General features: G+C 38.4%; 1 protein-coding gene across 1 annotated transcript in view; it reads right to left on the bottom strand.

The window, feature by feature from the left end:
• BBS9 (Bardet-Biedl syndrome 9) overlaps window positions 1-14,953 on the bottom strand; it is a 327,568-nt gene that overhangs the window by 282,593 nt on the left and 30,022 nt on the right. The window contains exons 5-8 of the mRNA XM_074150186.1: window positions 9,641-9,815; window positions 5,000-5,084; window positions 2,756-2,939; window positions 1,633-1,762 (exon numbers count right to left, since the gene is read on the bottom strand). Of these exons, the coding sequence (XP_074006287.1) occupies window positions 1,633-1,762; window positions 2,756-2,939; window positions 5,000-5,084; window positions 9,641-9,815 (574 nt within the window). The remainder of the gene's footprint in view (window positions 1-1,632; window positions 1,763-2,755; window positions 2,940-4,999; window positions 5,085-9,640; window positions 9,816-14,953) is intronic.

Genomic DNA, 14,953 nt, shown 5'->3' with positions numbered 1-14,953 from the left:
AAAAAATTAAATTATGAATTATTTAAAAAAATCATTAGGTAGCCATTAGTACCAAACAAAACATAAATATCCCTCAGATTACTCCGCTTAAGTCAGTAAAGCCAGTTAGTCAGATGTTACATTTTCACCTGTTATGAGATAAAACACCTGACTTATGACCAAGTGGCCTGGGTTGAGCAGCACAGGACTAACTTTTCTTCTAATGCTGGGGAAAATTGCACTTTTAGAAGACTTTAGTGCCTGAATTCATGAAAATATTTACTTTAAAGCCAGCTAGGATCTGTGGGATTCAAGGTCTCGGCGTTTTCAAGCCTTGCCAGGCGCAGGGATGAGGAGGAGCAAGGCCTGGGCATTTGACTCAAGCTGGCCAACAGGATTATTTCATACCATGACCACCACATTCAATATAAATTCTTAGAAAAGTCTGCTGCATAGGTCTCTCTCCCTTGATGACGGTGGTCCAGACAAGTCCTTTCCCCAGTGCCGGAGCCCTGAGCCCTTCCTTTCCTCCTGAAGCCATTGTGCTCACAGTGTCTGACATTTGCTGTCCCTGTTGGGAGTGCACAGCTTCCTACTGATATAGATGGCTGAGTATAATTCCTGTATATCTTATATCAGTATCGGGATTAATACTGGTTCTTTAGTATTATTGTTAATTATTTAGTCATTTTATTAAATCTATTTATATTTCAACTCTCAAGTTTCTTTGTGTTCCCTGATCCCCCTTTTCCAGGTGGGGAAGGGTCATCGGGTGATAGAATAATTGTCTAAACAACAATAAATTGTTATGTGTTTTCTCAAACCGTAACACCGAGTACTCAACAATCCAGTATATGCTGGCAGAGCAGGCACAAGCCTTCTAGGGATGAAAAGTAATCTACCCAAGAAGGACACTCCTGCTGCATCCCACAGGGTTGCAAGCCCTGGCAGGAAGCACCTACCACTGCTCCAGTGGCACGCAGTACGGGCATAAACTGGACTGTAAAAAGACTACCTGAACTTTTCTGTAGTTTGCTTAGTTCAGTGAAAGACTCAGCAGAAGGTGTCAACATGTCATAATTTCTCTACACTCGATCCCCCACCCAACTAGTTTTTCCCTGACCTGTTTTATGTGTATTTTACAAAAAGGTTTCGTCTGTTGCACTGCAATCCTGAGCAATTTAAACAGTTCCTTAATTTCCATAGTTTAACATTGGAGTTGAATAGCCTGTTCCCGCAAATCATCTCTGGAATTCATATGCTCTTAAATGCTTAATGAAGAACAGATTTTCAATGAGATTCCCTATTTTCCTGTCTCAGGGAAGGATCTTACCAGATTGCAAAGCTTCACTTCTCATTATTTTAAAGAAGAAACCACTCCATTGGAAGTATGAGACCCCAGGTTCTACCTTCACTCCAGAAAAACAGAAAAATCTAAAACACAGTACAGCAATACTAGTATTCTTCTAGAATTAACAGTATGGCCATTAATGAAATTAATAGTTTTACAAAACAAAAAAAAAAATACTTTGAATTTTCCTTTTACATGTCACCTTCTTTCTTACATACCTCAGAACTGTTTGTTAGGATCTACAAACAAATTTCACAACTGGAAACGAATCTGAAAAAAGTAAACTTTAACAAGTTACTTACTGTAAATTCGCTACTTTTACTGATACAGGAACGTGGGGAAGCTGAGTGGCCCATTTCAGTGTAACATCTTGATAAACATTCAGCATTTTACTATGGTTTCCAACTAGAGTGTTTATAGTTCCTTCTTTCACTGTTAAAGATATAAAAACAGTTTTAGGATGAAAGATTTTCAGAAGTCAGTACTTTTCTTTGAGGCTTATACTATTACACTATTTTTTCTTTTCCTTTTAAGCCATTACTTGTTATAAATGAGTTTAGTATAATTAAAGTGTCAAAAGTTATGAAAGGTACATGGCCAATAACCAAGGATATACGGGATTATTTACGGATACCAATTTCAATTGCATACTACACAACACATGCCACAACCTTCCAAGGTTCCAGACAGTCACGTTTGGTAATTTAAAACCTGAGTAACAAAGACTCATAACTGCCATGTTAGCACGCTAGGGCAGATATGACAAAATACACATCAATTAAGTATCGGCTACTTGTACTCTTCATTAAAACATTGATCTGGGAATTCTGATTGAAGGTGTATGTATTTCTAGGTTTCATTTAAGATCATATCTATAAAGTCTAAAATGATATTTTAAGGCTAAAATGAGACATGGTGTCAAAAGTTTGAGATAGTTTTAGAAACGTTAATATAGAATAGGTATAAAGAATCCGTAGTTCTATAGTGGCGTTCAATCAATGCTTCCATACAATGTAATAAGTTAGTTTCATCTCCTAATAAAAAAATCAAAGTTTACTGTTTTGTTTTTTTTTACCTATCAGTAAATGACAGAAGGTCCTCAAACACTAGTTTACTCCGCCAAAATCTTTTTCTTCCACGTTTGTTGCTTTGGTAGCAGCGGCAAACTTACTCAAACACTAGACAACTAGCCTCAATTTAGTTATGAGAAAATATCTATTCAGATTCTAAAAATTATGACACTTCACACCAAGTAAGACTTAAAAATAAATATGCTTCATCCAAAAAGAGAGCTCCAATTCCATAGATTTTCTACAAATCAACAGCTTATTCAGAAAAAGTATATTTATTCAGTGGAAAAAAAAAAAATTTCTAGCTGTAAAAGTAACCAAGATAAAAGTTAAGTTGAATTTTCCTTTTACAAACCTGAACAATAAGGAATGAAGCAACTCGGACTGTAATCGAGCTTTTTCATGAATCGAATTTGCCCATTATCCTTAAGGCAAAAGAAGTTTCTCTCACCAAGCACAAAAACAGAAGAAACTGCCTGATTAAAGGAGACAACGCATATATCCAGTGCCTGCTCTCCGATGTTTAAAACCCAATCCACCTTCAAAAGAAAAAACATGCTCTAGAAATCAGTTGACAGCTGCATATTAAAGACAAAACTTATAGAGGAGGCTTAGAACTCATCAAGTTACAAAAGTATCATTAACATACATAGAAAAGCAAAATCAAGGTCTGTTTTTGAATGAGAAAATAGCGATCCTCTTGGTTTGAAGGCAGTTGGTGACAAGTGGCATTCCTCAGGTCAGTATCAGGACCGCTGACAAGGTTTCACACCTTTGTCAGCAACATGGGCAGCGGGATTGAGTGCACCTTCAGCAAGTTTCCTGACAACAGCAAACTATGTGGAGCAGTCAACAGGCTGGAGGGAAGGGATGCCATCCAGAGGGACCTGGACAGGCTGGAGAGGTGGCCCTGTGCAAACCTCATGAAGTTCAACCAGTCCTGCACCAGGGTCATGGCAATCCCAGGCACAAATACAGGTTGGGAGGAGAATGGTTGGAGAGCAGCCCTGAGGAGAAGGACATGGGGGTGCTGGGGCCAGCCCTCGGGCTCCCAATATAAGGAGGACATGGGCCTGTTGGAATGAGTCCAGGAGGGCCATGCAGTTCACTGAAATATATTTCAATTTTGAAATACACATCCCATTCAAAATGAAAACGCTCTACACTTTAACTATTAAATCCAAGAACAGAGTATTACCATCATTTAAGTCTGCCTCTGTACATAACCTTAGGCAAGGGCAAGGTGAGAGAGCAAGAGCTGGTAACTTTGTCTTACCAATACATATAAATGGAAAAACAGACAAGGTTTTGGGTGTGTAAACCAATATTGATGCTTGCAGTCACTAGCAGACACCCTTCATTCTGAAGAACGTGGAAAAGTAGACAACTATCATATCCAACTACATACATTAATATAATAAGCAACTACTTACATCCTGCCTTGCCTATATCCTTACATCTTTAAATCCTACTCCTGCTTATTGATACATTTCATTGGTATGTTATTTCAGCTCCTCTGAGAAATTTCAACTAATTCACAGATGCAAAAATTGCTTTCGACTGCTGCCAAGATGGTTAAACAGAAATTCAGAATATCCGAATTCAAAAAAATATCAAAGCACTTTCTATAGGAACAGCATCAATCATTTTGCTTAAAGAACACAGAATGTGTTAGTAAACATACTCGCATATCTGATATACGAAGCTGCAAGTGCCATCTTAAAAGTCAAATGGGAAAAAAGAATTTGTCTCCATGTATGCTTCTTATTTTAGGTTTAAAAACGTATTTAATTTGCAGCATATCTGATGAAGCTTCCAAATTGTTTTTATTTAAAAAACTATGTCTTCTCCTAATTCAAAATGTAGGATTCTGACTGACTTACAGTTTGAAAAAAATTCTACAATTAGTCACTAGAAGGAAGATGCTGTCCCAATATTTCGCTGTCATACCTGAAATAAGCTGAATCTAGCATTTTATGCAGCGTATTTAGCAGACAAGCAATTCTACTGCAGGGCTCAATGAAATTCTCCTCCTCTTAACAGGATGCAGCTCAAATATTAAAAGATTTAGTGACAGAGACCTCCTGCAATCCACAGGGACCGCTGAATCCACAGGATTTTGACATAAAGAGTCCAGGATACTGACTATTTATGGAGACATTTTTTCACTGCTGAGTTCTCTCTAAGTACAAAGGATTTCTCAAGTAGAATAAGGTTAATTTTTAAGTCCAACACAAAGTTACAAATAGACTTAAATTAAAAACATGAGCAATATTTCAGGTGTACCCATTTAGCATTTTACTACAGTTCTGCATTACAAAGACTGCCTTCGAAATAGTTATTTCCAGTACACAGTTCTCTCCCTGTTTGGTTTTTTTTTGCTCTCCTTAGAACACCAGCGAGTTTTAAGGCCCAACCTTAAACAACTGAGACCCCAAGAAACCTTAACAGAAATCTACTGGAGTCTTTCCATTGCCTTTAATGGCAATTGGATCTGGTCCTTTGTTAGCAGACAATGTTCCCATTCGTTACTTAGCACTGGTCTATTTAACACGTATGCAGTGTACCATACAGGTTATGTAAAATAAACTGGTTTTACCGCAACTTTTTTTCCAGAACTAAGTTTTTGCTGCTCTGTTTCTTGTCTTTCATCAGCATCTGTTGCAAATGCCAGCACTTGGTATCTGTTATAGGAAGTGTAAAAAAGTAAAAAAAATAAAATGCATCTTTGTAGTTATTACTCTTACATTAAGTAAAAAGTAAAATATCATTGTTATGAGTATACATACACAGTAAAAGCACAGTCTAAAAGGATTGTTAGAAAGCCTACTGCAATACACATACCATCAGCAAAGATGTTAAAATAAATACCACTGTATGATAACAGCTAAGCGTAAAGGCAGAAGTTAAAACAAAGCTTTCTATTCAGATTTTATCTGGTGTTAAAAATAAATTCAACAGCTAAATATATCACAGGATAGAAATGTAGACCACAAAGAAGATGGAAGCAATAAACCAACATATTTTCAAATTTTGAAATTTGGATTCTAATAAAAAAATAAACATTTTTGCTCTTATTAAGCTTTAAAAAAAACCCTCCTAAACTACCCTGAAATACAATCTGATATATCTAATAGTTACACTCTCAAGCACATCCATTAGGTAAACTAAGTGGTTCCAAACCAAGAAACAATAGTAAAGTGGCACCAGCAGGTGGCACATCTAGCAAAAGTTGGAGAGGTCTGTGGGCTTGGGTTTTGTTTGTTTTTTTTATGGTTGGTTGGCAATGAAGAACAAATGTCAACTGCCATAAAAGCTCCACACTCCTATTTGTCCTCACTTACACCTACGTAATCCTCAGTGTTCAAACTGTGCCCTCTCATTGACTCTTCTGTAGCCATTTCTTCCCTGAATTTGTGCTGGTGTCCTAACTTACTGAACTACCCTTTTTCCAATGTATGCACATCAGGTAATCTGTAAAACACTGAAGTTTGGTACAAAAGTGAAATAAAAACCCAAACAAAAAAAAAACAACACACCAACAAAAAACCACCACCCAAAACCCCCAACTCATCTGAAAAATAGCATTCAGTTCTGGAAGCCATGGAGTGCCATTAACTCCTAAGCTCAAACCAACACAATTCTGAAGGTTCCAATTCAAGTCTAACAAATAGAAGTACATATTTCTGTATATTGTCAAGTTGCAGATTTTAAATGATGACACCAGAAGCCCTCACATTCCAGATGCATGTGTTGTGGTGCTCGCTACTGAAGGATTTTAAGTTTCCAAAATATTTTGCTTACATAAGTAAACTATGTACCCTAAGAAATTTAATTGCTTAAGGTAAATGTTATGACCTAGTTACAAATATTAAATAAGCTGCTTTTAGTACAACTATTATGTCTTTAAGTGCCCTCTATATGAACAAACTCACTTCCCTTTTTCAATTTAACACATTTATAAGAGAAGTAGCAGATTCAGACCTAATAAAGTTTTCTTTTCACCATATTTTGATAGCCTTGGCTAGCACATTATCATTTTATTAACTGATCAGGGACTGATACATAGTTTTCAAACCAAAATCCCACTGAACCGCAGTATGTATTGATGTTTAACTACCAACTACCTGCATACAAGTCCTTCATCACAAAAACCTTAAGTCACAGACAACCAACACAGACTTTTAATTCAGCTATCACATCAAGTACACAATCATTTTAATAAGAGGCATTTTGCTTTTAGATCTTGAAAGGATTCAGAATCAACACAGGAAATACTGTTTTCAAATGAAGGCACTGGTCTGTATGAGCTATAGGAAGTCGGATAAAAATTGGCAACTTGTACTGCTAAAAACACTAGACAGAACTGCTATATTTTTCACTCACTACAGTAAGAAAAAAGCACATTTAATATAAGCATAAAAATAACCTCTTCTCTCCTTACCATATCTATTTCCTTCACTTTAGAAGGATTACTTAACTCTGTTGTAATAGTTCAGAAACACACTAGAGATTAAGTACCACAGTGTCTTAACATTTGGGACCAAAGACCAATAGCCAGAATCCAAGTAAGAATTCCTTTAAAACTCCACCTTCCTACAATAAAGACAGCCCGCTTGTGAATCAGGGACAGACTGAGGAAAAATTTTAGCCACGTTTGTTGTAAAAGTCATGAATCCACATGTAATGAAAACACATGAGAGTAATTGTAAACAAAAAAATATTTCTTTCTTCCTTACCAATATTAATAAATTCTATTCTAATTTATTTCTTAGGAAAAATAGGAATTTTTTTATTAGATTACTTTTACTTGCAACACGTATCTTCTCCTGTATTAAGAAAACAATACACCATGTCTATAAGCTGCTCATGCAATATCCAGAACCTAAAAACTACCTGATCAAGCTTAAGCAGCCCATTAAAGGAGTATTGCTTGAGAAATTCAGGTGACAGCGCAGGGTAGCGTGACAAAGCATTGTGACAGATTAACATTCCCTGCATTAGATTCCCACCTATAAAAAGTAGCCTTCTAATTTTCTTTTATATGATTACCTCTGAAAAAATCCTTAAGATACTTGTCAGCCTATTCTTCCAGCTTGGTAAGATTCCTCTGAATGGTAGCCCTACCCTCTTTATAGTAGCCACTTCCTACAATTTGGCATCATCCTTGAATTATAGGACACGCATTCTGTCCTATTGCCCAGGATGAAGATGGTAAAGAAATAATGGCTCCAGTATCAGCTCCTGAGGAACATCACTTATCTTTGGCTGCTAATTAGAACTGTGGACAACTACTATTCTGTAAGCCTGACAGCTCTGCCAGTTTTTAATTTATTTTGTAGTTTGTTTGTTTTGGTTTTTCTTATCATGGGTAGTAGCTCTGCCCCAAACACCACACCACACCACACCAATTTACTGCTAGGAAAGAGGTTTAAAAAGCCTAAGAGCAGACCTTGTTACTTTTAATGAAGAAATTAGGAGGCAAAGCAAGGATTAAGTTCCTTGGTCTTTTCACACTGTTGTTAAAGTTGCCTGATCTGCTCAGTACTGGATCCGTTTCCTGGATCTACTTTTTTACATCTGAGGTATCTGTGGAAATCCTTGTTCTTCAGACCCTCTGTCAATAGAAGTTTTAACCATGCTTATATCTTCTCAATCCCATCCCCTGCATGCCCACAAGATGTTTTATATCCCCCCCTTAGTCCTCCACTTTAACTTCCACCTCATACATCTCATTTTTTCCGTTTGAAGTCAGTCAGGAGCTACCTGTCCAGTCAAACTGCCTTCTGCTACTTCTTATTTTCTTGAGCATCAAAGTGCTCTTGGTCTTTGAGAAGGTTACCCACAAAGATTCACCAGCTCTCATGAGCCATTTTTGCCCTTCAGGGCAGCCTCTCACAGGATCCTGCACACCAGTTCCTTGAAGAAGCCCAAGTCTGTTCTCTTGAAATCTACAGTCTGCTGCTTATCTTCCTCACTTCTCTCAGGATCTAAATCTATATCATCTCACGGTCACTGCAGCCAATGTCTGCAACACTCAACAGAAGGTGCTGACTACTACTTCTCCAAACATTTTTTTCTTCCGAGTTGTGGATTCAGCAAAGCATCTTCCCTAGTTAGGCTGTCTAACATCTGCATCAGAAACGTTTTCACTAACGCACCTCAAACCTTCCACTTGCTGAAGTACATTTTGTTCCCTCCCAGCAGCCATTAGTCCTCCCTGAGAACAAGGACCTGCAATTGGGAAACTTTTTGTTTAAAAAAGGCTTCATAGCAGACATCTACCACAACAGCCCCTTCCTCAAGTATCCGTCCGATTCTAAACAGATGGATGCTTGATAAACTCTCAATACCGTGGTTCCATAGGAGTCCTATGTATTCAAGCTGCCTCTCCATGGTGAGTACAAATCCCCCATTGTCCGTCTTTTCTTCCTGAAGAGCTTGGAGTCCTCAATTATAGCACCTTAGTCATGCAAGCTACCCTGTCACATCTCTAACCGCACACACAACTCCTCCTCTTTGTTGCCAAGGCTGTAGGTGTTTGTAAATACACACTTAATACGGGCTCTCACTCATCCCACTTCCTCTAAGGTATTATGAAAGCATCCGCCTTTGTGCACTTATACCATCACCCTTATACCACCACTTACATGCTGGATTTAGCACCTATCCCTCAGTCTACCAGTCAAGGAGGTCAACAAGCCTCCTCTGCTGCTTTGCCAGGTAGATTCCATCTCCCTCCATCAGCCTTCATTCCTTTGAGAGGATCCTATGATAACAAAAGCCAAAGCGCTGTCTCAAATCCTCTCTGAAAACTGAACGGATTCATCAGACTAACGCCCATTTGCATCACAATTTGAAACAACTGAAAAGAATATCTTGCTAAAGCAGTATTGTGCAGACAACACAAAGCACAGATCAGACTGAAGCAGGGAAAAACCTGGCACTTGCAGGACAACACCATGTGCCTTGACAAGCTAGGAAACTTAACAGGCTTATATACATAAAATATAACCATGAAATCTTCAGGACATACAGTCCGCTTCCTCTGACTGTACGGAGAGAGTAACCACTCAACAACATAAAACATTTTATTGTTCTTTCCTGCAACTATCTATCACCCACTTCGGGATACAAAATTAGTAAAGGCAATAAAAATGAGACATGATTACTTTTAATTTGTTTACATACTAAATCATAGCACCAGAATATGCTGTAATTACTGAACATGAACACATACTTGTAACTCTCAACTTGCCGACAAGATGATACTGTGATGAAAGAATCTGTCCGAGAGCTGTAAGTCAAGGGACCAGGCAGAAGAAAACCAGGCAAAAAACGGCCAAAAGCATAGCTTTCCTGTTCAAACAGCATGAGCATCCCATCCATGGACTGTATGCATATCAAATCTCGACCTAGGGAAAGCAAAAGAAAGAAATACAGAGGAAACAACACAAAGCTATTTATATAGTTTTAATCCTAAAATTGTTAGTAAATTAAAGTAGTACTCATAAATAATCCTAACAAAAATTAGGCTCATTTTCATTTACGTGACTGTTTGCTATGAGAAAGAACACTAAATATTCCAACCTCAATAAAAAGCTTACTTACCAAAATAAACAAACTAGATTTTGGGGGAACAACACTCAGAATATATTAAAAGCAAAAAAAGAGTATGTATTTTATTTCAAACCAAAATTTCTAAAAATATAACCATTACAATTTCAGTTTAAGGAAATGTTTCAGTACTCCCAAACCCACAAATTATTCTGGTTCTTAAATGCCTCTACACCTTATAAGCAGTCATAACAACTGTGGTTCAAAAATAACCGATTCTACTCTTTCAAGTCTACTTAAGCAACATAAAGTCCTACAAATATGTATTGGTGTGAAAATAATACAACGGTAATGTGAATGCAAAGTGTGGAAAACATTTTCAGTCTTCAAAGAAAGAAAAAACCCAGGCCTACTCAGTGTTATCAACAAGACTTAAAAAAAAAACATCAAATAAAAAATTTCAGCTTGGAGTAAATTAGTTAAAGCCTTGTCCATCATTCAGCAGCCTCAAGACATGACTTTTCATGCCTCAAGTACACCAACCTAAATTGAAAGTCTCACTTTGAAGACTTCTGAGATCAGAAGCTGATTATGCAGTTTGCATTTCATATGCAAGAGTAACAATCGAAACAAACAATATTTTGCATGGATTCAAAGTGAGACCAACACCGCCTGAAGTCGATAGAAATATCTCTCCTGAATTAAGAGATAAGCTTCTACTCTTGCAAACACAACATGAAATACTCATAATTCAAAATGTCAATTCAAAATGTCTATTCACATGCATTAAAATACTCCGTTGTGCCTCAGGAATTATTCTACAGACCAATTGTCTGTTCACTAAGCTCCATCCTCAATCCTTTAAGAGCTGTTTTCTAACATAGAAAGGTGAAGCAAAACTAAAATAGAGTAAAACTTCACTCTTAGATAAGTGTAACAAAGGTCAAAGAGATATCCAGTATCTGAAAAAGCAACAAATGTGAAGTATAGTACCAAACACTGATCATCTCCACTGTGATTCTTCAAAGAAACTTTAATTACTTAAAAATAAATAGTAGTGTAATAGTAACATGATGCACTGCTGGCCTTGTCCTTGTGATTAAAGCATACAATAAAAATCTAGTTTAGGGTAACAACAGCAAAAAAAAAAAACCAAAAGGAAGGTAAAGCAGCTGGGTCCTTTCTACTTGCTTGCCCTCAGCCCTTTTTCAGATTTGCCCATTTCCTAAAAATCGAGTTCTCCCATCCTTCTTTCCAGATTCTGCACATAATTCACTACACGTTCCATAAACCCTGTTGCAAATATCAACCGTTAGATAGGAAGGACATTTGAAAGCGTCATTCATGCTGCTGAACGTTGAATTTGGTAGAGGCAAAGTTGAATCTCTCAGTCTCTAGTGAAGAAGTGAAAATACTTCAATCCTTCACGCCAATGATTATATAGATAGAACTGCAAAACAATTTCAAAAGTGGAATTTCAGGAATACTGATGGCATTTCAAGCACTTAATTATAACACCTGTTTCTTCCCCCATGTTCTACATAGACCTTTTTTGAAAACCTTAAAGATCATTCTTATTTAATGGAGTATTGTTGGATTTGTCTGTTTGAAAACTCCTAAAGCGCATACATTTTGAGGAATAACATTAATTGACAATATCAAACACTAAAATTTTGCTTTAGCAAAGTAGTAATAGCATTTCCAATTGACAAATTCAGAAATTAAAATATAGGAAAGAATTTTATTCAACATTAGGAAAATCCCTTATTCCTTATTAAACATGAGAGAAGCACTCCATGAACCAGGAATCCTTGGTGGCTTCAAAAAGAAACTTAGCTGAGAAACAATGAGAACTCATCTTCCTAAGCTGAAAAATGTCAGATCTGTACTACTAAACTAAGATGTTAAACAAAAGCAATTCAACATGGAAACCATTAAAGTACTGTGCAAAAGTAGCCTGAGATTTTGCCCGATACTGAATTCAAAGCAATCTCTCCTTGGTTTTTAAAATCTAAATATATCATCTTTATAGCTGCTCATTAAACCGGTGACCACTTGTCACTGGCAACTTCAATTTCATGATTTAAGTCTCGAAAGTTTAATCTATAACATCCTGAAGTTTGTACCACTACACTGTAAACTTGAAACTTTTCAAGTGTTTCCTCTTCTGTGTGCAGACTGAAGTCATACATCTGTCTAGGAAATGTAACTTCTTAACAGCAACAGTAACTTAACAGCAAAAGTCAATGAAGAAGTGTTTCCTGTGACTAAATGCAATCATTTTTGAGATAATTATGGGTTTGACACAGACCTCCAAAAGCATTTTCCAAAAGTTTTACAACTATGATTTTCCTAGGATTTTCTACACAGAATTTTTAAATTATAAAGCAGGGTCTAGGGCTTATGTTCTATCTTAGAATTTATTGTTTATAAAATTAGACACATATTCTACAATATACAAACACGTTAGATATGCACATATACACTTCAGTTTCCTCTGAAATTATTTGTATAAAGCAGCTTTATTAAGTCTTTAAAAGTCATTTACCCTCTTAAATATTTGTCATAGGACAGATTCCAGATATGTTTGATTTATTCATAAACTTATAGCCGACATTCTACATCTGAAATATGTGGTACTGAAGAGGCTACAGCAACTACAGACCTAAGTCAGAAAGAACATTTGGTTTGCTGCTTATACTGTGTCTCTGAAGTACCAGCCAAGAACACTGCAATGACTTTACTAACACAATGGGGTGAGTCTCCCTTTCTGCTCTGGTGAGAGCCCACCTGGAGTACTGTGTCCAGCTCTGGAGTCCCCAAAACAGGAAGGACATGGACTTGTTGGAGCGAGTCCAGCGGAGGGCCACAAAGATGATCAGAGGGATGGAGCACCTCTGCTATGAGAACAGGCTGAGAGAGTTGGGGTTGTTCAGCCTGGAGAAGAGAAGGCTCCGGGGAGACCTTATAATGGCTTTCCAGTACCTGAAGGGGCTACAGGAGAGATGGGGAGAGACTCTTGATCAGGGCAGGAGTGTAGCGATAGGACAAGGAGTAAAGGTTTCAAACAAAGTGGGGAGATTCAGATTAGATACTAGGAAGAAATTCTTTGCTGTGAGGGTGGTGAGACACTGGAACAGGTTGCCCAGAGAAGCTGTGGCTGCCCCATCCCTGAAAATGTTCAAGGCCAGTTTGGATGGGGCTTTGAGTAACCTTAAGTTGGTCTAGTAGGAGATGTCCCCCATGACAGGAGGGTTGGAACTAGATAATCTTTAAGGTCCCTTTCAACCCAAACCATTCTATGATTCTATGATATGATACAGAAATTAGCGAGAGTGATCTATAAATAAGCACTTTATATGTTTCAATTAAAAGTAAAGCAAGATGCATTATGAATCTGAAAGTTATTTAATATTAAGGTTCCCACAATCCTGAATGTCCTGCTTTTCATCACTAACAGCTGACACTACCAACTATTATTAGTGTAAACAGAAAAAAAGAGAAAGAATGTCTTCATAGACAACTTGTAGCAACTACACACATTCAAAGAGTGTCACTTGAAGCACACTAAGGCTGAGTAGACCAATAAGCAAATAAAACCTAATGCTTTGCTACTGCTGGCAGGAGCAGTCCTGCTCACCTCCCTCCCTCTGGGCCTCCAGCTCCCCTTGCTCAGGTCACCTGGTTCCTCCCCACTCCCAAGCCTGATCTGCTATTACCTGATAGTAGGACACCATCCTGAATTTGTAATTTTATAGAAAAACTTCAAATGAGTGAATCATCACTCTACAAACATAACTCCACATAAGCTTAGCTACTGCCAAGAGTGACCTGGAAAGTACAAAGTGTGACAAGGCTCTGGAGGTGATGGTTAAGGGCATCAGGGCCCAGGTGGTTTTTCTCCTTTATCCTGCTGAGGAAGGGGAAGGGCATGAGGAAGCCTGGACATATCCTGTGGGCCAACAACTGGTTGCACTGCAGGTATCCACAGCAGAGCTTCACTCTTGTCACCAAGTGACCCTCTCCGAGGTCTGACAGCTGTTTGGGAGAGACAGCATCCCCTGACTAAATCCAGCAGAAGTATCTTTGCTAACAGACTTGCCAACTCAGAGCAACTTTAAACTAGGAATGACAGGGGAGGGAGAGCTTTCAAATCAAATGAGTGGTTGATAGGCTAGGCAAGAAAAAGGCCCTGGGATGACATGAACCAGAGGGACACACAGCAATCAACAAAACAGGGCTAAAATCACCTCAAGTATGGGAAGCCAAGTAAGGAAGTGTCCGTGGAACAACAGCCTTATGGAGAAAGCTCTTGTGGCCTTTTTGAGTGCCTCTCTGAAATGCCTCTATGGTAATGCACACAGTATGGGGAAAACCTGGAAGAACTGGAAGCCAGTGCACAGTTATGGGGCTACAACCTCATTGGGATCAGAGAGACATGGTGGGCTAGCTCACATGACTGGATTGCTAAGATGGATGCATCCAGGCCCTTTAGGAAGGGCAGGCCAGGATGGCGATGGGGAGTTGCCCTTTTTAGCAAGAAAGCACCTGGAAATCATGAAGTTCTGCCTGAGGACAGGTGATGAGCCAGTCAAGAGCTTATGGGTCAGGATTATTGAGCAGACCAATGTGATGGTCTGCCATAGGGTACCTGATCAGGAAGATGTACATGACGCACTCTATAGATAACTATCAGAAGCCTCACACTTGATGGCTCTGGTCCTCATGGGATACTTGAGCCACCCTGATATCTGTAAGAAGGAGAACAGCAGGGCACAAGAAATCTAGGAGGTTTCAGTAACACACTGACAAAAACTTCCCAACTCAGGTGACTGATGAGCCAAACAGGAGAGGTGTTCTGCTGGACCTGACACAGGCAGGGAAGGATGTGAAGGCTGAGGTACAGCCTTGGCTACAGTGACTATGAGATGGTCAGGAGGATGATCAGGGTAAGTTCAGTAGCGTAAGAGGAATGAGCAGGGCATAAAACAAGACC

The sequence above is a fragment of the Numenius arquata genome, chromosome 7 (assembly GCF_964106895.1).
Source record: "Numenius arquata chromosome 7, bNumArq3.hap1.1, whole genome shotgun sequence".
Lineage (NCBI taxonomy): Eukaryota > Metazoa > Chordata > Aves > Charadriiformes > Scolopacidae > Numenius > Numenius arquata.
Note: the sequence above shows the minus strand (reverse complement) of the source record. Positions and strands in the feature narration are given on the sequence as shown.